The 23,704-nt window shown below is 45.3% G+C and overlaps 1 protein-coding gene across 2 annotated transcripts in view; it reads right to left on the minus strand.

The window, feature by feature from the left end:
- Tara (SERTA domain-containing protein 2 taranis) overlaps positions 1-23,704 on the minus strand; it is a 40,911-nt gene that overhangs the window by 1,575 nt on the left and 15,632 nt on the right. The window contains exon 2 of one of the 2 annotated variants that reach the window (XR_013101815.1): positions 299-1,957. Coding sequence is in view for 1 of the 2 variants with exons in the window: in XM_076894603.1 (XP_076750718.1) it covers positions 680-1,957 (1,278 nt within the window). In the remaining variant the exon portion in view is untranslated. Of the gene's footprint in view, positions 1-238; positions 1,958-23,704 lie in introns of those variants that run through there. The other variant, XM_076894603.1, reaches the window with a different exon arrangement.

Genomic DNA, 23,704 nt, shown 5'->3' on the forward strand with positions numbered 1-23,704 from the left:
GCCATGTTCATAAATTGAGGTGGTCGTGGATGATAATTCGCAGAAGAACCCGGTCTCACGTAGTTCGTTGTATAAAGATCAGAGAATTTTGTTGATCTCTCCCATGCATATATATGTATAAGCATTGCAAAAATATGCGTATGCATATACATAAAGTAGAAATTTCTAAACGATTCCCAGTAATTTCGTAATATGTAATTAAAAAGTAATCACATCGAATAGAATCGTTTACAATCAATAACGTATTTTTGAAGCAACGTGAACTCGGTTTACTCGTCGATCAGAAAGTTGTAATCACCTCGCTTGCTTCGAAATCTATACTTCCGATGCGCTGCGAATCCCGCAATGTCTGCACCTGCGAGCACGGCGTATCACGATGCGTACCCCGCGTTCACTCCTGCAGGGAGTAGACCCGTGCCGGTTACCAGGTGCGGTAGAGAAGCAGAACGTAACCGAGATAATCGATCGGTGCGTAATTGACACGAACGGTAATAAATAAGAAAAAGAAGACCTCCTGAAGAGTCGCCGACCAGGCGTTGCGCGCATTCGAGAGCTGGGCGACTGTGTCGTCACTGCGTCCCGACATTGCGGTCCATGGTGGGTGCCGCCACATTTACTTGCTCTGCGGCATCAACGGGTAGAAATCGATGAGATGACTCAACGATGTCAAGAACGGGGGCTATGATCCAACGCACATCAACGATTCGTGCGTACTACTGCTACTTCCGGTACTAACGCAGGCACTGCCTACGTTGCTGCTAGCGCAACTACCGCTAGCTGCCGCCAAGTGCTGCTGCTGTTGCTGCTGCTGCTGCTGTTGCTGCTGATGATGATGATGATGTTGGTGTTGCTGATGCTGCTGCTCCTGCGCCGTCGTACTCCTGAGGATATCATCCGCGGACAGGGGTGTCAGCTTCCATCCAGGCATAAAGTCTAAATCTAGGTCCGGACCTATATCGACGTCCAGTAGCTCGTTGTTGTTCAATGGGTCTAGGGGCGACTGACTCGAGAGCGACAGCACGCTACCCCAGTTGATCGAACGACTGTCGTCGCTGTCGCCGATCCCGGAATCAGCGTCGGTCTCGTTCGAAGACGTTGGTGGCATCGGGAACGGCGTTAGCCTGCCCTGCTCGGGAGGTTGCAGTTGAGCAATCGGTGCCGGTATAACCGGCTCCATGGGCGGTGGACTTCTGTCCCTCTCCATCTCGCGTTCGAGGTGCCTTAGCGTATTGCAAATTAGGACCGATCGGTGAAGGCTCGGGTCCGGAAATTGGCGGTACCTCGCCAGTTTGCACATCGAGATATTTAAAACGGCTAGCCGCCTTTGCCTGTAACAGGCTCTGCCACGCCGGCACCAACTTGACCTCGAACCCTCGCAGCACCTCTCGTTCGCTCGGTAACTCGAGCCGAGTTCTAGATAACTCTTTCCGTTCTCCTCTCGCCGTATCGTTGGCGGCTCGTAATGATGAGGAGCGCCCCACTGCGGCTGCGGCCTCGACAATTGACTGTAACCGTTGTTACCGACAGGGCTACGCTGGTGATGGTAGTAGTGCTGCGGATGATGATGCAGGTGCGCCACCGTAGACGAGGGCGGTGATGACGTCGGCGCCGATGATTGCTGCTGTTGTTGCTGCTGCTGTTGCTGCTGCTGCTGCTGCTGCTGCGCCGACTGATGTTGCTGCTGCTGCTGCTGCTGCTGTTGTTGCTGAGGACTTGTCGATGACGGCTGACAAGGATTTGTCTGCAGGCAAGGCGAACTCACTTCCATATCATAATAAGAGGCTGTCGTCTGGCTCAAAGGGGCCGTGTAACTATCCTCCATCGCCCACCAGCTACCCTCCACCCGACCTAACTTCGTTGGGCTCTCGCCCATATCCATGTCGAACTCCATGCAGCCCACACCTCCCTCCAATTTACGTTTTCCTGCCGTGGCCTGCAGACCCATCATTGCACAACTCTGAAAATTGATAGAATACACAATATGTTAGAGACTCTCTTTATAGATTCGCTCTTACAGCAGGATAAATCAAGCATTTTTATATTTCGCTTTTAAATTTGGTATACGATTAGTGCAAAATATGATTCGTTCAAGGAGGTATGAAAACGAAACTTCGAAATTTATGAGAATAAGGAAAGATTCGTACGATAAGTTAGGAATCTTTTCTGTACGATGATTTAGCGACATGGTCGTGAAAGAGTCTCGATACTCTGCCATGGACAGCAGAGTACGCAAAACGGCGTGACTCAGAGGGTAGGCTCGCTGACAGACGTTGGAGAATGACGTCAGGCGTCTCCCTACTCTAGCCTGGAAGAAGTCATCGTTGGAATGGATGATCGAGTGGGTATGGAAGAGAAGGGGGACACAAATGGCGAGGGGGACAGAGGAGTGTTGTTACTCATGGGTTCAATCAGCAAGCATGCGGGCCCCTTGTAAAATACTCCTCTCCATTTTATCTTTCCCTCTGTCTTTATTTTCCTTTCTATTCTTCCCTTCTCTTCATTTGGAATTATACCTTAGAATCCACGAAAATCATACTATCGTAAACTTTGGGAATGATCTTTCTTCTAGCATTAAACACGAAATAATAATTTGCACTAACGTGTTCCGATATTAAAGAGGTCATAGATTTACATTTCCTGTTTTCTTAATTAAGATAAAATGCAGCATTTGTATACACAAACGATAGTTTGTTTGACCCATAGTGGTACCAATTATGAAACGTGACTGGATCCAAGCGATGAAAACCCAAACAAATGATAAAACACGTGGACATCGATGATTTACATCCGTGCGTGTACGATCCAACGACTGTGCAAGTGAAAGTAAATAATCATGCCTCCCTCCAACTTTTACTTTGCCAGAGCAAGCTTCCAAACGGGCAAAGAGAAAGAAGGTAGAAAGGAACAAATCGAAAGGCAAAAATATACGTATTCGGTTGGGAATCATTGGCACAACAGATAGTTGAGCGATTTGCCGTGAGGTGTCATTACCGACGCGTTCGTCGTTTTCTCGGAACCACGTGGTCTGCACATGACATTTAATTTCATAAAAAAAAAAGAAAAAAACAGAAATGGAGGAAACCGGAGGCGCGAGGAGCTAAACTACGGGTAGGGGATGTATAGTGGCGTGAACGTCATTTAACAGATAATCGATGCGTTACGTTGTTCGACCAATACGAAGAGCCGTGTGTGCAAGTGGCAAGAACGGTGAGAAAAGGGGGGGAAAAAAGTTTCGAGGAAACGAGCAATGCCATCAGAGACGATACCGCGCCCTCATGATATCCGTCGCGTGGCAAAATAAGCGATTGCCACTTAGCTGGTAACACCAAGGAAAATTGAAATTTCAAGTGGAAATTACACGTATATATATATATATATATATTTTCGTCAATGATAATGTTGCCAATCCAAGTAGATTACCTTTTATCGATACAACTTCAACAAGAGTTCTTGAAAAGAATAGAAAGCACGCGCTTTTAGAAACGCGATTTAGTTACTCTAGGAGTAACTATATAGTGGCTATGGTGGTAGCAGCAACAGCAGCCAACGACTCAATCTCGACTCGACAGTGTACATCCGCCGCAGCGGCCTACTTGGAATACGACTCGCTCGCGAAGGTTCTCCTTCCAACAGGGTCGACCAGTCCCGGAGCTCTTCGAGAGACGATTCGTGGAATTACGGGGAAAACAATGACGGATCGTATCCGCGAGCTTGATTTCGCCTTCCATCATGGTGAAAACACCATTTTCTCAGTACTGTCTAAGTACTTCTAGTTTTAGCAGCCAATATCGGTTTCCCCGATACTTGTCCTTATACGTTATAATGACTTAACATAAAACTGTGGCACCATTCAACGTCAGATATACAAAGGAAACGTTGTAGAATTTGAGCATACGTGTTTTACTCAACAAGTTCTACTTTACCAACCGAGTTATCCAAGCTGTTATCAAATTCCGCGTATGCCTAAGTCCAGTATCAAAAGACTAACTAGCAGCGACGGTTTTATCGAAGTCTTAAAGCGAAGACTTCAGTGAATGCGCTCGAGAATTCAGCGGGCATCCATACAAGCAATGTTTGCGAAACATGGCCCGGGCACTTGTTGAATCGAGACGGCCACCGGATGGTTGCTGCGGGGGGTTACCGCGTAACGGATTAGCTGTGTGTGGCAGAAATGCACGGCTCTTAACTGCCCATAAATCAAAGTCAAGAAGCATGCCCATCCCACTCTTTCCCTCGCGAAAACTTCGAGGGATGCGGCTCGCACGGGTACTCTTTTAACCGACGAATCTTGAACCTCATCTGAGTTAGGGACTCCTGACACTGATTCCGGGGTGAAGTGCTCAGAAATTGCTATCGTTTCTTTTATATAAATCATACTAACAAAGAACGGAATTCTATGAAGCTACGCTAACGAAGCTAGTCTTCAGGGGATACATGAGTATTAGATATTAAATATTATATGGATGTATTAATATTTCGTTTGATAAGTTAAAAAGTTGGAAGTGTATTAGTGTTGATATTATTAAGTAAAATATTTATAGAAGTACGAGTAAATTGCATGCGATCTTTTAGATTTAATTTAACTTGACGAAAGAAATGAAACTAGTGTTTGTTAAAGCAATTTTCATTAAGAAGATAAGTTGTGCAAAAAAATTGTTGACCGAATTTCTCTAAACAAATTTACCCGAATTCCTGTTTTATCATCAGAAATATGGGTCAATGGAATAAACGTGAGAGAAGTAGCAGAACTAGAAAAGATTCATGACGACTATGCTCGCAATAAGATAATGTTCACCGCGTGAGGCCTATCTAGACATACTACAGCATACGCATGAGAAGATTAATAATGTTCAGCTTTTACGTCACTTTGTGCAAAATGAGACGAAATTATATTTAGCACGAACAAATGACGGCTAACAGAAATAAAGGATAAGTGAAAGCATAAAATTGCTTAATGATATAAGAAATTTTCAATCAATTTCAAGCATACATAAAACAATTGGAATATGTTAATTCATATTTGACCAATAAATGTACACGAATATTAAAGAAAAAAATATATATATAGCAAAATATTTTAAAGGAAATCATGTTCTATTTGATTCGTTAGAACCAGTAGCGAGCTCGAAGGATGCGAGAGAAGAATCAAAAGTAGAGAAGGTTTGTGGTGGATCCGGCTATGCCTGACGATGAGGTAATGTTTGCTACACGAGTCAAAGCTATCTAGTCAGCCAAAGAACGAACACACACGAAGTTCTGCCCGAGCCAGTTGGAGCCCCGTAGATAAAACCAGCCAATGTATGGCGTCGTACATTCCTCAGCTATATGCATGTGTGCTGGGCATGCGCGGATAGGTCGACATAATGCTGTACAACATCGAATTTTAGAATCCATTTTTGAATTCAAATACTCCAGTATTTTCGGTAGCGTGAACTCTACGTATTCAGCAACCGAAAATACCTAAACCGCTACTCCTATGAAGGTTAGCTCAATAACTCAGTGGTACCAACATGAGAACACGTTCGACTCGGCGAACGTCTCGAGGAGGTGTAAAAAAGGAAAGAATTGAATGGTCTTTAATGCATTATAAATTCGAATGCAAAAAGCAGAAAGATAATGAGACGAGCAAAGTGTTAGAAAAAAGGAAAAAAAATGAAACGAGTCGGTAATATTATCTTTAGGTTTTGTTTAAGCAGTATCGATTTCATGGGTCAACAGTCTACTCTGTGCCGTGAAATCTATGGAAATTTACTTCGCGTCGAACTCGAAACTGCGCAGTGGGTAAATGCAATCGAGCCGTGTTAGTGCGAATTTTCTGCGCTGCTCAGGCACCAGAAGAACGACATCAAGGCGACGTTGGTGCCGGCGGTCTGCAGTCATGACAACATGACGTCAACCGGCCGTGTGTTATTTTCGAAAGGGGACTCGAGCGGCGCGCCGCATAGCGGTGAGATCGTCAACTGCGGGAAACAGCTCGACAACAGCGTCGCGCGCTACGCTATCAGGCCAAGAAATAACAACGCGCACGATACAGTCTGCGGTGTTATGATTATTGAGCGCAATTCCGTCGGGAATATTTAAATAAATGAGAAACCGGCGACCGTTCTCACGGATAAAAAAATTTTCGTTCCTTCGCACGGAAATTCCACTTGAGAAATATGTTTCTCCGACAGATAATATTATCGTCAGATATTGTCCAATTTTTATCCGACCATTTATCTGCAATGTTCTGTATTATTTATAGATACGATATATCCTAGATAATTTTCCACGACAAATATAATCGACCGATTTCTTGAATTAATTCAAATTAAACGGAAAGTTAGAAAAAAGTCCCAATGTCACGTTGCACAGTTCGTGGCGAAACAAATTTTTCTATGCGCTCCGAACTTGAGGATCGTTAGATAAAATATATCGTTTTGAAAGTAATAGGTAAAGATAATCGTAATATATTTTATCCTTGAGATTCAAGGGTGCGGTTTGACTTCGCGTGGTTTTCCTCTAACACAGCCGTGACAAGAAAATTTCTCAAAGGCCAGAAATATTTCCAGTTCGGCCATGAATTATGCAACCGTCGAATTTCGTTTCACGTAATGACGTAAGATCGTCATGGAACAACGACTTTTCTTCGAATCTAACTTCAAGTTTCGCGCTTACGATCCTGGAAGCTGGTTTGAATGCTAGCATTAACAGTATAAAGTCCGCGGCAGATTAGTGTGGTGCGCTATCTCGTCGAACGGATAAGATTGCCGGGGAGCAGCCAGTTAGACTTAGGTCTCAAGGACTCGTAAATCGCGCTCATCGTCGCGAACTTTCAAAAACCTGCCGTGGCGCTATTTCTTCCCTAAAGCGAGCACAATTTTTTCAATCATTTCAAACAATTATGGGGTACACTATCTAAAATTTCTATATAATATCAATTACTATCAATTACCAACATAAATATGAACATACTATACTTATAAAATTGTGAGAATAATCTATTATAGTGAGACCAAATAAATTAGCGATTTAAAAATGCAGAGGAAAAGGAAAGAATTAAATTTTACATCCGTTCGCGTGTCGCAACAGACGGAAAACCGAAAGCTAGTATCGAGTCTAATGAAACCGACCACGTAAGGGGTCAGTGCGTGTTTACGACCTTTAAACGAAGAAACAAACGCAAGAGCCGGCGATCTATATTACGCTATTGAATAGCTTGTTGAAAAAAAAAACGTCCAATGAACGTTATCCTTCGTGAAAATGATCATGCACGGGCAAACATCTATACTACTTTGGCCACGCATTCGATTCATAGACAGTAGAGCGTATCAGAGAAAAGAACAGATGAGAACCAACCCCTAATTCATGTCTGTACCTATAAGCAACGGTCTGCTTCGTTCATTCGCCTATCACCCATCAAATACAAATTTTAATGGAACTACGGTTGAAGGCCTTACTCGAACAAGATTTACATACATATGTTTACGCGACAGAACAATTCCGATAAAATATATGCATAAACATTATACATTTCTGCTAACACCGTGTTACCTACTTATAGTGAATCGTGTTTTACGTTCATGTTCTTCGTTTCAAGACGTGTAAGTCCTTATTAATAATTCCTACAATGTTCAGTGTTATATGTAGTTTATATACAGGACAGTAGCATATGTTAACAAATGCAAAGATGCACTTAATCGTTAAATAACCGAGTATTTGCAAATACTGTTTGTATCCATTGTAACTCGCGTACCTGGCTACTACACCGATATCTCGAAGAGTCTGTGATCTCCATATAATTGTACTCGCTTTTCCATCGAGCTAATGCACAGATAAACATGATTGTTTAACGACTATCTTCCAGCGAATACAAGGAAATCTTTTTCTATCGGAACAACAATGCGCACAGCCAACCCATATCCCCCGCATGGTCAGGCGCGACGGAACTTTCCTCGTACCCTGGATTGATACCCAAACGAAAACGGCCGCGATTGTCGACCCAATTCCGTGGCACGCGGTGCAACATTTGCAACCGCGAAAATACGAGTGGCAGTGCAACGAGCGCGCCACGGGTATTCGTATGCCATGCAGAAACGCGCAATAAACGCGTCGCCATACTTGTACGCGCAGCCGGCAGATCCAGCGTGTCCTTTGTACAAACGTACGCGTATTTCGCGCGATGTACAACTTTCACGATAAATACACTAGCCTATATACCCGTCCACCCTGTCGAGGAGAATCTACGCGCGCTGGTCGGTCCTACATTAGGGGATGAATAAAGGAAGGTTTCCGAAACGGGTAGGGTCGCTTCCCCCCGGGTAGAAAACGGTTCTCAGGACCCTCTGCCAGTTGTAGCTCGCGCACGGGAACAACGGCATACGGAATCGGAGGGATATTTCCTGCTTTAAAAGGCGAGAGGTTCGCTGATATGGCACGTTCGACGAGGGTTCGGTTGAGAACTACTGGCACGTAATCTAGTAGGGCGCGCGGCATCTGCGGTGCCCTAAACGAAGGGTCCCGCACCCCGAGTACTCCACTAGGGATCGTCAGGGGAAAAAAAGAGAGAATGGAGGGCGGATCAGGGGTGGTAAATTGGAAGAAAGAGGGGAGAGGGAAGGAACGGACGGAGAAGCGGAAATGTAGTTGGCTTCTTAAGGGGAGGTTTCTCTGGCCTCGACGGTCGAGAAGTGAGCATTCCCCGGGAATTTTTGTTTTAAGTCACTACGAGCCCAGTCATTGTATATTTATTACACAAATTTTATCTTCAATTTCAATTACCAGAGGATCATACGTTTTAATCTTCTAAAAATCTTCCCCCGATGCTTAATGCATTTGCAATGTTAAATGCGAACATAAAAGGAAATCAAGATACGATATTTCAGCTCTCCTTTTCTAAAATAATTTTAATAATTCGCAAGTAAGCTATGAAGTACCTATGTACTTCATTTCTGCGTGTCAAATAAAAGTACTCGAATTGCACGTTTTCTGGTTCCACGCGAAACAGGTCCACGATAAATCGATATAGTCGGACACCGAGTTCTGTTCGCAGAACTTCATTTAAATCGGCAAAACTATTCCCATTGCGCGGCCATCACCCCGGACGCCCCCCGTGGAAACCGCACAACCCCTTGCCTGGCAGAAATAGAAATCGAAGCGTCGAACGCGGTGTCTAAAAGCTGAAATTGCAATTTTCGGACCAGCCTCGAATTTAAATTACTCGAGAACGCTAAACTTGCTCCGATCAACAGTAGACATCGAGCTAGATTTTTCTCCAGACGCCACCGAGAGACAGCGAAGGAAACCGCGGTATGATCACCCCCGACTCGTTGCTCACTTTTCTGACAAGTTGCAACAAAAAGATTGTTCACTTTCGAGGAAGCGCACAGCTGTAAACACGCACGTGCACGCACACGTGGGTGGCTCTACCTTTGTCGTGTGGGAAGAAAGCCGTACAGGGGTAGCTAAAAAAGAGGGGCCATATGGCAGACAACGGACGGCACCCCTATGTGTGGGAGCCCTCCCTTTCTCATGCGCTTCATTTTTTTTTTTTCGCCTCTCCTAGGCTTTTTTACCGCGCAGCATCTTCCGGCTTGCACGTGTACGCAACGCGATGCAACAATGCGACGCACTGTCACGACTTGGCAGCAAATTTTTGCACGAAGTCATACCTTTATGCGTCGAGACGATTCTATCGTATTCGTCTAAAGTATTTGTGTATTCTCTACTTTTTTACAGATCGATAGAGTAAATTAAAATTAATGAGATCTCTATTACGCGTAAGGCAAACTAGCTTTGCTTGACGAATGAAGAAGGTTGAAATACAATATTCGATTGCATCTTAAAAAATGGGAAATTAATGAGGTTCCCGCGTGCAAACGATCGCTCCGACCGACGAAAATCGAATGCAAAGAGATGAAACGGAACATTTTCCTTCCGCGTACGCAGGGTTTCGTTTTGTTCCTAATCAGTTTCAGCGGCGTCGAGGGCGCTTGACTGATCGCCAATTGTCCAGCGCCGCTTTTCCATTCTCCGGCCGATACGAAACGGGTGACATGCACGTTTACGCGATGTCGAACGTATGACACGCGTTTAAAAATCGCCTTTTTTCCCCTTTTTACGTGAAATTCTGCACCGAGATAATTGCTTCGAATTGGAAGTTGGAAAGTCTGATTTTCGTTTACCCTTCGTGAGCTCTAATGATTAAGATCATTTAGATGGAATATCTTGAACGTTCATTTCTAATGCTTTAATTTGTTCTAACTATTTCGTTTCGAGTGCCGTATTGCAAAGCTTTCCTTTGTCATTTTCCAGACTACAACGCGGCACGATCCCCTTGCCGCAAAAGACGATGCCCTGGTGATGCAAACCAACCCTTTCGCAATCATTCTATTATTAACAAGCATTTTATTAACGCAAACGGATTTCCACGCGGGCGTGTGACGCACGGTCGAAACTAATGGCAATAATTATACGGACGTGGCGAAATAAGGGCGAGGTGTGCGGTTGTTGGTAGAGAAGAAGCAGGAGGCATGGGTGGGAACCTGTTCGCGGTGACGAGTGGGCGAGTTCGGTGAAGTTTACGAGGTGGCCATCGTAGGACAGTCGAAGGAGGAGAGAATGAGATGGTTACAGAGACGCAGGTGCCTCCGCAGGCCATGCTAAATAATACGCGTGCTGACTTGTGCCGTGCATCCGGGACCACTGACGAGTGGGACGGTCGCAAGGTGCATTCGACTCGAGAGGCAAACAGGTAGGTTTTGCGTGACGAATCCTGCACGCACACACGCGCTTGGACGCCGCTATATGTGCACATTGTAAATGTAAGCCGTGGATGTACCGAAAGCTTAAGGGGTTGGAAGAACTCGTTGAAAGAGAGGACGCGCGGTGGAAGCTGTTATTATTTGTTTGCCCGTTATATTAGTTACCGTGCTAAGTATCAACATTTGCGTTGATGCAACCAGTTTACAGCCAGCTTTTAGTATTCAATTATAAATAAATATAGCATTGAGTAATTATGCCGTTAAATTAAATCGAAGTAACGCAGTAGGGTGTCCTTAGTGAGTCTTTAAGAGATTTAAACGCCTGACAAATTTAAAGATTCACTTCAAGTGTTTAGAAGTCTGAATCGAGGGTAGTTATATATGATACAATTTCTATAAAATTACAGAACAATCACGTTCATAGAATTCTATCGAACGAGGCTATCGCGGGCATTGGAAGCAGGTGTCGGCGCGTCGTCAATGTTTCATGCTAGGAAACGCTGGGTACCGAAGAGAATTCCGTTTACAACGTGGCAAGGAGCACCTGATTCCTCGATCGATCCACCTTGCCCCGTGATCCGACGAGGGATACATCGATGATCGCGCAACAAACGCCATTGTCCCAATCCTCTGACCGTCGCGAGAGCACGCGACTAACCCCGTACTACCTCTCTACCATCAGATGGAAGCGCGGCAGAATTCGTGCGAGAGGCAAGTGGCGGAAGTCAACGAATACCCATCCGTCGATAAGATACGGTTCATAATTCGACTTGAGTCACACCGCTTATCCGTTCTCTGTTGTAATATCTCGGTCTGACTAACTGACCGATCGACAAAGACGACGCGTTGCGCAACCTTCCTCCTAAAGGAAACCACCTCGATCGCGTGAACGCATAGCTCACAGCGAGGGCTCGATCGGACCTGTTGCTGGCCAGGCGACGTTCGATATTAATCGAGCGCACAACCCACCCACCCACGAAGACTTCTTAATCCATAAGGAAACTTGGTAACCCCGAAAACCTCGAGTACCCCGCACAGCCTGCCGGAATTTGCGATGCAACTCTTTCCAGGAGGCGTTCCTGGCACCTCTTCATCCCCGTTACACGCGATCCTGCGAGAAACCCCGACAAAAATGTGTCCATCGCCCAGGGAACGTCCCGGCATTTGCGAGAGGACCCGTAGATACCTGGGGCCAGGTAGAAAACGGCCGATCCTCGTCCTGCGCGCGGCTCAGGCGTTGTTCCTTGACGAGGGTCGGACGTAGGGACGAATCCGCTCCGCGAAGGGTTCTTCCTCCGCTTCGACCTTTCGCCGGGAAGCCCAGTGATTCTCAAAATCCTCAGTCTGGCCCGCCTATTAGAATACGGTCGCGTAAACGATCGATAATTTGAGACCGTGATTTTGTTTCTTTTTCGCGATGCCCAGCTAGGTTATCCACAGGGGAGGGAGGATGGAGTTCTTTAACCTCTTAGGAGGAACGAACGCGTGAAGAGGAGCGGATTCGGCTTTTTCTTCCTTGAAATCCTATCGATCCATCTGAGCAAGCCAACGACTCCTGAGAGGTAACTCAATTCGCTGATAACGCGAGGATGAGTCACGGTCCGGGTACGGTACTACTGCTGACTCTGTTGTCTGTTGTCTAGTAACGCGTGGAGAAAAAGGGATCCGACTTCGCGTGGTTCATTGATGTTAGTTCGAGTTGGTTGAATTCTTTGGTGGTAAAGGGGGTAGAGGTTTTCCAAATAATGGCTTTATTGCTGTGGTTTTCGGGTGAGGTTTATGGCGTTGCTACTGTACGATAAGCTAGAATGGTTTTGCGAAAGGATCTGGTGAGGAGGCATGCAATTCAGGGGTTCGTTAATGAGTGCGTCACGAATTTCGTGGTCCCGATTTGGAGCTCTAAAACTATGTTTGGATTATTACATTTCTGTCTGAGACGAATTGCTATAGCCGTAGGTATAACAGGCCGCGGAAACGGTGAATAGACCGGGGCTCTAAGAACTTGGGACCATGACCAGTCACGTATTCGTCACATGGTAACGAAGAACCGATGACCGACCGCGTCATCGAAATACAAACAATGACTTTATCTTCGCAGAACCTGACGAAAGCGAAACTTCATAATCTATCCAACATCTTGTGCGATAGCCTATCGTCCATCCAAAGTATTCACAATCATTTCTGAATAGTTTTCAACCCTTAAACAAGCTAGATTCCCTTGATACTAATTCCTACATAGCCTTTAACAATCCCTTCGTGTCTCTAATATTTCAAAAACACTTTGAATCCCCATTTTTCTAGATATGCAAACTATTTCTAAAGGAAAATAAAAATGAATACTACTCAAATAACGTTGATAAAACGTAGGTAAGGGAAGGAATATACTAAACGACCATCCTCGGGGCCATAAAAAGCAAATAATTAGCAGTTACAAAATCTACCCTTTCGCTTAAGCTTCCGCGGACCCAATAATCGCTGAGCGTTAATTTCCAAAGAGAAACGGAAAGAAAAAGGAAAATGTGATCGGCGACAGTTTCAACAATAAAATAAAAGCTTCAGCGTAGCGTGTCAGGGGGGGCTTCGGGGCCCCGGGTCTATCCGGGAGAGTCCCGCAGACGGGGTTTCGGCCCCGTATTGTTAGGTTCAGGGTAAGGCACAGCCCGTATATACCCTCGCTGGCAGAGAAACGAGGGTTGGAACCTTTTATAAGGCGAAGGGTCGCCAGTCGGCTATCGGCCCCGGTTCCTTTTGTCTGGCTCGACGAAGCGACAACGGAGAAATCCCCCTCGTCAGGCAGACGGACAACCGTACAGCATGCCTGCCTGCCTGCCTGCCTGCCTGCCTGCCTGCTTGCTTGCCTGCCCGTCCTATGACTGACAACAGCAGGCCAACGCGTAGTATCTCGTGTCCTCGACGAACGGAAACTAACTTTTACCGACCTTGCTACTAGGAAGTGACTGTCGGTATAGGAGAATGGAATGATCCGAACAGAAATCCCGTAATTGTGCCAGTTTTGAGAACTGGTTGTTCGATGGTCTACGAAGGGGTTGCTATGAGGGATGAACGAACGATTGGAAATTAAGATACTTGTCTCTCTATCGCTTAGAAGAAATGGGGATTTTAATTTAGCAGCGGTTTCGCATAGTTTAATTCTGAGATAGTAAATGGATGTAAATTGTATGCCTGTAAAACTATTGGTAGCGTAGCAACCAAGTACTCTTCGCAAGTCCGAATCGTGATTACGCAAGAGAGCCGCGAGCGCGAAGAATAGTGTAACTTGGACGCAGGGAGAGATCTTAGAAAATGGTGGACGTGAAACAAGGCGCGAACCCGCGGCCGGCGGCTCATCAACGCCGCACCGCGTCTCCTCCGAGGCCGATGCTGAAGGAGCCAAGTGGAAGAGTTTACTGTTAGCCGGTACACGTATACATAAACTAGCGTCTAAGCGTAAAAGCTGTGTACAGGATGTATATCGGCGTGCTAGCCGGTCGTACGAGCGGCCCAGCCAGCCAACCAACCAGCAACACACAGCGAAGCAGCCATCGCAGCCAGCGTTCGCCAGGCTAGGAGGCGAGCTAGGCCAACGGCAGTCGGCTGGGTGTTGGTGAAAGGTGTGGCCGCGTTGGCTACACAAGAAAACGAGAATGCAATATTCCGGGCTGCTCGTACACACGATATTCACCGGTAAATACGCAGCCCGGAGAAACACGGAGAACCGACTGGCTACGGGTGTAATCGTTCTCATCCTGCTTGCCTGATTGCTGCTACTCTCTTCTCTTGGTGTCGATGCTCGAGCACACGGCTCGTACGGAGAAAAAAACGGAACCGATTGCGGCACGACAGGTTGGGAAATACGTTGCTTGAAAAGAACAACGATTGGGTGGGCGTACAGGTGGTCGAGGCGAAAACGATCCAAGGAGTACCGCTTAAGGGATTCAACGACCTCTCATGCCCGTGTACAAACGGTCGAGTGTCATTCTGTTGATCCTTGCGAGAGGATACCCTTGGTTTGGGTCTCTTATCCTCGCGAGGTGTACCGAGGGGATGGTCGTTGCGTTAAGTATCGATGATACTTTTAATATGGTAGCGACTTGTTTCGATTGATTAGAGCAGAGTATTCTTCTATGCATAAGAATTCCTGACTGTACGAATGTACGTATGTTTCGAATATTGATATAGGGTTAGGTGCATGTTAGAACGTGTTGAAGGTACACATGATTTGTGTGTCTTATTCCAAAAAGTAGGCAACGTTCAAATTTAAGAAAATATTTGAACGATTCATATTGCTCCGTGCGTCACTTTTATAGACAGGCGGGCTTTTCGCATGGTAAATCTCTATGAAAGAAGGAAGAACGGCAATGGAAGATATTCGCCTGTAGCGGTACTGTCCTTGCACGATCGCCTCGGGCAATACTGGCTCCAGTCGTAACTGTTCCTGTATCCTGTCTTGGATATTCCTGGCTCGGTGTCGAGCAGCCACATTAAGGAAATTATGAGATATTCAAGATTACGGTGAAACTGACTGCACAATGCATGACTTAAAAATTCGATAATTCTATTACGCCAAATAATTTAAAGGGTACCAAAAATTGTACGATTCCCTTCTCGAGCTCTATTACAAATATCCTAATTCAAAATGTTGTTTTATAGAAATAAATATTTGTCTAACTGCAGTAGTCAACAAATCTCAGATAAAGATCGATCGCGGCAGATCGAGCAGATCCCGCTGCATATTGATTTACGACAAGTGTACAAGCCTGTTCTTGTCTTTGCACGCGTACACAAAGCCGTCGACGTGCTGTCACGACGTGCGTGAAGAATCGGCGTACAGATAACAGCGTATATGTCAATAACGCAAAGTTTCATAGAGTCTCGTCAAAATTTCATCGAGCAGAAGAGAAAGCATCTTGACGACGCACAGTAGTCGCGCGTTGTACGCTTTCATTCTCGGACGTTTCGTCGACGGTGCGCAAAAATGAAAAGAAAAAAACGAAATATAGCGTTTGAAGTTCAAGATAGGATGTCGAAGCTTCTGCTGCACGTTTTACAACGACGAATGACCGACGGTGCAGAATCGACCGAAGACCGATGTAATGAAGCTCGACTACGGCTAAAATCGCTTGCATAAGGCGGACACTCGACATGAGCGGGCCGAGGAACACGACACCCGGGCGAGTGTTCGTTGTCAGCATGTCTACAATAGCCGGTGGACGTCGTGCAAAAAACTGATGGTCGTTGCGGGAATTAAAAGATGCTTGTTAACGCGGCGCGCGACTCCGAAATGCACGACCGACAGACGGACTGAGCGATCGTTCTACGGAATTGAATTTCTAAAACTTTCCAGCTTTAGCGCCATTTAACGACGAGTGTATCGGAGGAGGTTTATAATTTGTAGTAAACAATTTCTATTGTCTTTTCCAAAGAGGCTTCATAATTACTAGTGGAATTCGCGTATCGAGGCAGTTTCGTATACCCTACATCGGGTCAAACTGATGTAATGACTGTGTTTAACGATAGGATTTAACTAGTAGCAGAGTCTACCACGGTTGTTTAATAAATATTATGATAATAAACGAATTAAAATATTTATTCGTAACGGTTGTTAATACTTTTTGCTTGGCGAAGCGAGAATCGTTACTGAAATGCAGATCCTAGCTAGCAGCGCTACCCTCTCGATCGCTTTCACCGAGAGTAGCGGCGCCGGACGCGCCTTAGGGCCGATTTCGCCGGTTTTATGAAACAAGCCGCGCGCCATTCGCTACTCTCGATTGGTATATCATTTGACGGGCGAGTCGCGCAGTCAAATCCATCATCGAATATTGTCGAAAGATCGTATCGGCAGAATTAGAGGAGACGATCGAGCATCCCGAATGGACGAGTGTCAGGCGAGCGCACGCGTGCGCGCGCTGGCGAAAAACTAGGGGGCAAGCAAAACGAGGCGACGGCGATACAAAAATAAAATCCGTCCCGCCGCTGCCCGTTCCGACGACGTAGCCAAGGTTACATGCGACGGAACAACGAGTCTCCTCGTGAAAGTCAAATTTGTAAAGCGTGTACACCGCGAGAGAACGTATGAGAACGAGCGTGCGCGCGCGTGCTCATTCTGTTGGAGCGAACGCGTACGCCAACTGGCGGCCCGTGAGCGTACCTTCGTTTTTTCGACGCCGCGCCATGCGACCAAGTAACGCGCGCCGCCGTTCCTTCAAGGCTGCACCGTTACGGCTGACGTCTCGTCTCTCGCCTGCTGCTTGCAGATTACTCGATCCCAACGCTGGATGGCAATTAGCGATGGAGCTCGTACGAGTGACGCCAGGAACATAAATCGCGTGATTTCTGTGTACCACGCCGAGACTTATTCGCCGGTTAGAGACTGGTATAGGAATTTCTAGTTACTTTCCGAGTTGGAGTAGTCGCTTTGAGCTTTCATTCTTGATAGATGATCGATAGTTAAGTACCGCATGCTATAATGAACGCATGTCAAACGTTGAATTTAACTGTTTACATTAACGGTCTCTAGCGGCAATATCGATCTATTGCAGCGTCTATGCGGTGAACATCTTTGCAGAGATATATAACGTTCATCAGGCACGTTTCATTTCTACGCTTTTCTAATAATCGTTGGAAAATTAATTTTCATTCGCAGCGGAAGGGGTAGCTTCGAGAATAAAATTAGGCACGACGTTCACACGACGAATACCGTGCTCCGGTTCTTATCGTGCTCGATAATGTTGCGTATCGATACGGTGAAGTATCGCGCAATAAGGCGTGTCAGTAAGAAATATCGATAGTAGAGTATACAAATGCAAATCTAAATAGCATTGATTCGTGGCGAATATACGTATTCATATGGTGGTAGAATTATTCTAAGAAGCGCGCACAGATATCACATCTGCGCTCGAGTCTCGAGTTTTTGATAGTAGTGTTTACGCTCAAGGCTGTATCGAAAGAGAGCTATGCCGTTGTCGATATCGCCGATGCAGCTCGACACTCGATGATCCGACCAGCACTAGAACAGCAACGACAAAGAGGCAGCAGTAAACGAGCAAGCAACGTAGACGACGTAGACGTCGAGGATTGGCTGTGTCCCGCTGCTGTTACTGTTATTTTTAACTCGACGCCGACGCGTCGAGTCCGTAGTCTAAAACCGTCTACCCTCCTTCGTCCCTATACACCGCCAGATCGAGCAACGAGCTTCTCTTCCTTACCTCTTCGTCATCTTCTACTTAACCCATAAGATAGAAATGATCGGTGGAGTAGATGCTCCAAATGGTATTTTTAATCATCCTGAATTTTCTATCTTTAAGGGAAATTCATGTATCTAATAACAAGTATTTAGTGGAAAAATCCATTATTGAACCGCAGATTAAATTCTATCTCCCAACTACGTAGTCACAAAGTTTAGAACAATGATGTTAACTGTTGCACAAAATATACTACTGATTTCTATTTCGACCAAAGTTCTTGCATTTTGAACGATTCTAATTATTCGAACAATTTCTACTTGAATATATACTCTGTACGAAGAGTATTCGTTATTGATTTCACTCAACTCCTTGATTCGCATAATATAATGTAAATACAATAACGAGAATTAGCGTCTAAAGTAGCTACGTTCAAAAGAATTTAATGAAAAAGTTTCAGTAATATTTACCACACATAAAAGTGCTGTAAATGAAGAAAAATCTGTTTCGAAACCCAGATTTCCCGCCAGTCGAACTGGCAACGCCGCGTAACCAGAGAAAATCAAGAAAGAAGAAGACGTTGCGATACCGACAGCAGGCAAGAAAGAGAGGGGACCAGAAAGAGAGACCTCGAAACGTGGCAACGCAGCACCAATGCGTTGTAGACTCGGTTCCGTACTGATACCCACGCTCTGAGGTCTCGCGCGATGTCGCTCTTGCGCTGAGCAAAATACCTCTAGACGAACTTTCTACTCGCAAGAATGGGGTTGTCGGCGCAACAATCGTGCAACGTATCAAGGGTGGATTTTTTCCTCCTATTTAGCAGAAAATCCAATGCTGCAATTTGGTACAAATAACCAAGGAGAGATTGATGAAGTAATATTTGAAAATATTTAAAGAGCAAACTCAAGCACAATTTCTAATTTGACAAAACTGTACATATCGTTAATACTGTTTTATTTTCTACTTCTCATGTCTCAGACGCATATCTTAACTAAAGTATTACCAACATTATTTTAGTAAAAAGCAACCGATTGGGCAAATTTTTACATTTTCCATTTTCAAATTTTACATCTCCTGAACATAATTTATATTGTAAAATCTATGATAATGCTGTTCTCGAGGAGTATAGTTAAAATTTGGAAAATTCTAACCCGGCGCGTACCGTCGTTTCTTCGACGTTGGTTGGAGCAACTTTCTAGTTTAGCTGACGCATATGTGTATGTACGCGCGTGTGCGGTTTGCATGGTTGTATATAGGAACATGTGCGTGGAATCGTGTATGCGTGTCCGCTGTCTGAGTATGTGTTCCTTTTTCTCTCCTCCGCGCGCGCGCATACTCTTTCGAGCGTGTGGAGGAAAACTGGTTCCAGGAGAATAGAGCAACTACGCCTTACCAGCAACAGTACGAAGAACGAAAGCCTCGACACCCTCGCGCGCGAGTTTAACCTCGTACCTGTATATACCATGATCCTTTCCACTCGTGAATATTTGGAACGTCTACAAGGACGTACCGCAAGGTGCCTTTCAACAACGGGTCGCAGCTGAACTTCCTAGCAACAGCTACTTCTGGGTGTTTCTCTCATTTCGAGTTCCCAGTCTCGCGAAAGAAACACGTTATATAATTACTTATTGTGTGCAGTAAATATTCTGAACTCCGGAACGATTGGCAAATTCCAAACAAAATATTTAAGCTGTATGTCCGTTGGTATTGACTCGACTGGTTAACAGTGTAAAAATTAAATTACAAATAGGTGTTGATTTTCTTCCCATAGCACTTCGTAATGAAATTTAAATTTCGGAGTTATTCCGCACAGATTTATATTCTCCTGAGAAATAGATATATTTTAGAAAATTTTTTTCGGAATCATCGAGTACGATATCCTGGTGCACATAAATTAAGATCGCCCCCCCACAGCAAGTTTAATAGATACGACTGTTTTACTGACGGAGTTTCTCCTCTATTATCAAGCGTTTAATAGGAAAACATTCCTTTTTTTACATATTATCATTTTATAACTTTCCTCTTTATATCTCTCCCCTCCCTCTATGTATACGTTGCTGCATACATTTCATGCTATACGTATGTATCAAACATAGAGCGATGGTGCTCTTTCCGCAATATACGTATCCTCGTTTGACTTTGGGGTAGTTTTACCCTCGCGGACGGGCAACGGGTTGATTGCACTGGCGGCCCCGCGTTTGGCAGCTCTCTCCCTTGCTCATTTCTCCCTCTTCCACCGATGATCACCCTCTCACTTCCCTTACCCTATTCCTTCCTGTTTTACTCTCTGGTCCCGCTCCCGTTTTCTCTCTTCCTCTTTTCGTCACACTCCTAGTTCTCCCTGCTCTATCCTTCTTTCTCGCTCTATCTCACTCCAGTTTTTATCTTTTACTCCCTCTCACTCACTCGCTCACTCTCTCTCTCCCTCTCTCTCTCTCTCGCTCTCTCTCTCTCTCTCTTCTGACCGTCCTTTCACTCCCTCTATTTCTGTAATTCCTTCTTTTTCCCTCGCTCTTTCTCTCTGTCAGTCTTTTACTTCGCTCTTTCACTCTATTTCTCTCTCCTTCTCACCAATAGGGCGACGAGGGGGTGGGTTGAGCTGACGTTTCCATGGCAACGCCCCATGCGCGCCAGCAATGCGTCTCTCTTCATCCAACACATACTGCATCTATCTTCTCCCTTCAAGCTTTACTCTCCCCTGACTCTCTCGCGCTCTCTGTTGCGCGACTACCGCTCACTCTACCTCGCGTCATCCTTCTTTCGTTCATTTTCTCTCTTCTACTACACGCGCGCGCGCGCGTACGTCCACACACACACGCACACGGCACACATACTCGATGTACATGCACAGTTTCGTCGTCTTCGTTGCTCTATCGCGTTCTGCGTACAGGTTCGTTCACACACGACCGGCGAGAGTCCGTACGATATCGAGGCTTCTCGAGGAGGACGAATAACGGGCGCTCTCGAAACGAGGATTTCGCGATGGGCGAAATCGTCGCCGGTTGCCGCATGCAAAATTGCAGAAAATGACAGAAGGATGTTAATGGATTGTATAGCAACGAACGCAATAGCAAGATATAACAACGATCTGTGGCCACGATCTTTTCTACCTCGCCGATCAACTGGGCGTGGCAATATTTCTTTTTGGTAGCTTCGTTTAAACAGATAACAATTAATCAGAATTCTTAATGCCACAGTAATGATACTCATGTGCGTGTATATATACATACACATACATATATATACAAATTATTTATCGTATCCTGGAGTTTTTCTTTATTCAACATTTAAACTACAGATATCTTTGACACTTTTCTTTCACTAATATTGCACCATTATTGGCAGAGTACAATTTTTGGTGGTCCGTCGGACACAATGTAACAAACGAGTACACTTGGAAGATCAGGAACGACAGGTTTTGAACGATGCGGTAGAGGGCAGCGCTGCGCTCCGGGTTCCCCTCGACGTATAGATTTTCCGTTGTGGCTGAAGCACACAGTTGGGTTTTCAGAGAACTTCAGCCGGGGGAGAGGGGAGAGAGAGCCCTGAAAAACGCACCTTTCTGAAACCGCACCTTTCAGAACGCTAGGAAAGGGCGAGAAGACGCGTCACGATGGTGAAAAAGACAGCGGGCGCCGATAGCCGCGGTGGAGAAGAGAGAGAGAGAGCAGAGGCGAGCGCGGCGCTCATGTAACGCGTTGCGTAGGTGTATTTCGTAAAAGTTTGCTTTACCCGTAGGATAAATGGGGACTGAATCTCGTTAAAGAACTCTTCCCGGAACGCTGCTAATTCCTGCGTTAATTTATTTTATAACATAACGTTAATAACCACGCGTCCTTTTCAACTGGTTTGAACATGTAAAGGGTAAGAGGCGTACCACGCGTCGTTTTCTAAAACTCCACTTTCGCGCAATAAACGGGGGAACTTGCACTTCATTTCGCCGGCCGTAATTTCTATTAGGGTCTTTTACTATTTTCCACAGTGTTCCAGTTCGGAAACAATTTTAGTTCGGGAGAAACGTTGCTGATGTTCAGATGAATGGCGCGGCGCCGCGCGATATCTTCAGGGTAATTATTACCGGTAAGTGTAGGGATCATGTCGGCAATTAGAGGGACCACCTCTAGTCGCGGTGGATCCTACAGCAGGCGCCATTAAGCAAATAACCGCGAGGCTACCTGTTACCTACCCGTTACTTGCCGGTTCGACTGTCAGCAGACCTCTCCCTACGATACGTATATACATACTTTGTTGCGCTGCTACTTTTCTTAGCTTCCAGTGGTCCCATCTATGCCTCCCGTGTTATTCAACAATTGTTCAACATACTCTACACGTATCGAAAGTATCTCATGTGCTTCGACACAAAATTTTTATTAGTAACGATTCTATGGACAATTCAATCTGAGGTGAAAAGCTACATTGTGCTCTAAATATAATTTCTAAACGTACTAAGCTGCGGTAAACTAATACTTTGGCAAAAAAAAAGAAGGGGGAAAGGAAATTTTCTACGATGAATTTCGACACAGAGGTAAGACGGAATCATCGAACGCTTGGGAGCAGGTTCGAGAAGATCGGAAACTTATAGCGCTTTCGTCTCCCCCGTTCGAGGTGACCAAGTCAGTTCAACGATAATTCGCGCCAGTCGGGACTTCGAAAATGGCCTTAGAACGCGAGAGAGTCGCGGCATATCCTTGCGTGGTAGGGCGCGAGAAAGGGATAGGGCTAGAAAAAGAAGGACAGAGAGAAGATGGTGGCAAAGGGACTGAGAAAGAGGAGAGTGAGAGATCGTCCGATCCACGAGGAAGACGAAGGTATCAGTTACGTCCGTGTGAAACTGGTTTGGAAGGATGTGACGCGCGTGTACGCACGCACGCATACCCGTGGCCGATTGTACACCTTGAAAATTCCTTTGGCACACGAGGAATAGCCTCCAAGGATCTTATTATAGAAGACTCATTTTCATGTATACTTCTTCAAATACTAACACCCTCGGATACAAATGTGGCTACAATTGTACAACTTTTGCGATAGGTAATACTCGAAATAGAATTTCTAAAAAGCCACGTAGGATTGCGTCGTACGATTTGCATCGTGACAATACAACTGTCATGACTGAAATTTCGTGTGCATTATGATTTCAAGGTGCAAAACGTATTTTCGACGATATTGAGGAAAATGGAAAATTGGAGGGAACTAGAAGCGTTTAAACTCCCGAAATATTCCAGATAGATAATCGAGGTGGCGATAGCGAGTAAGAAGAGTGATTTTCTCAGGCGCCAACGTACACTTGCTCAAATACATTCTTATCTGGTGTTGAATGCGAGGCATACACGTATCGTGTGTTCGTTTCGAAGAATCCAAGTCATAAAACATACTACCGAGATACCGGCGCAACCAGGTCGCGAAAGATACACGCGCAAACAAGCTACCGTTTTAGCCTAGCCGAGGATCAACTGAGAGGTCGACAGGCCACGATGAAAATTAGAGACCGCGGAATTAAGTGTTTACCAATGGAAAAACGGTTGCCAGATAAACGGTGCATTGTTTGGCTGGTTGAAAAATTCGAAAACACAATACGACAGCGCGGGGCGTATCAGCGCATCTCCCTGCGACCTTCCTATCAGATTATCTTGTCGTCTGAAAAGAGACTGAAATTCGTTGAAGCGTCGGTAATGGCATAAACTGTATACTTCATGTTCAGCGACTTCTCTCGCGCGATATATCCAGCTCATTCTGAAATATACAGCTGTACGACGGGTGTATATACGTGCAACGTACGTA

This window comes from Xylocopa sonorina, chromosome 4, assembly GCF_050948175.1.
Source record: "Xylocopa sonorina isolate GNS202 chromosome 4, iyXylSono1_principal, whole genome shotgun sequence".
Lineage (NCBI taxonomy): Eukaryota > Metazoa > Arthropoda > Insecta > Hymenoptera > Apidae > Xylocopa > Xylocopa sonorina.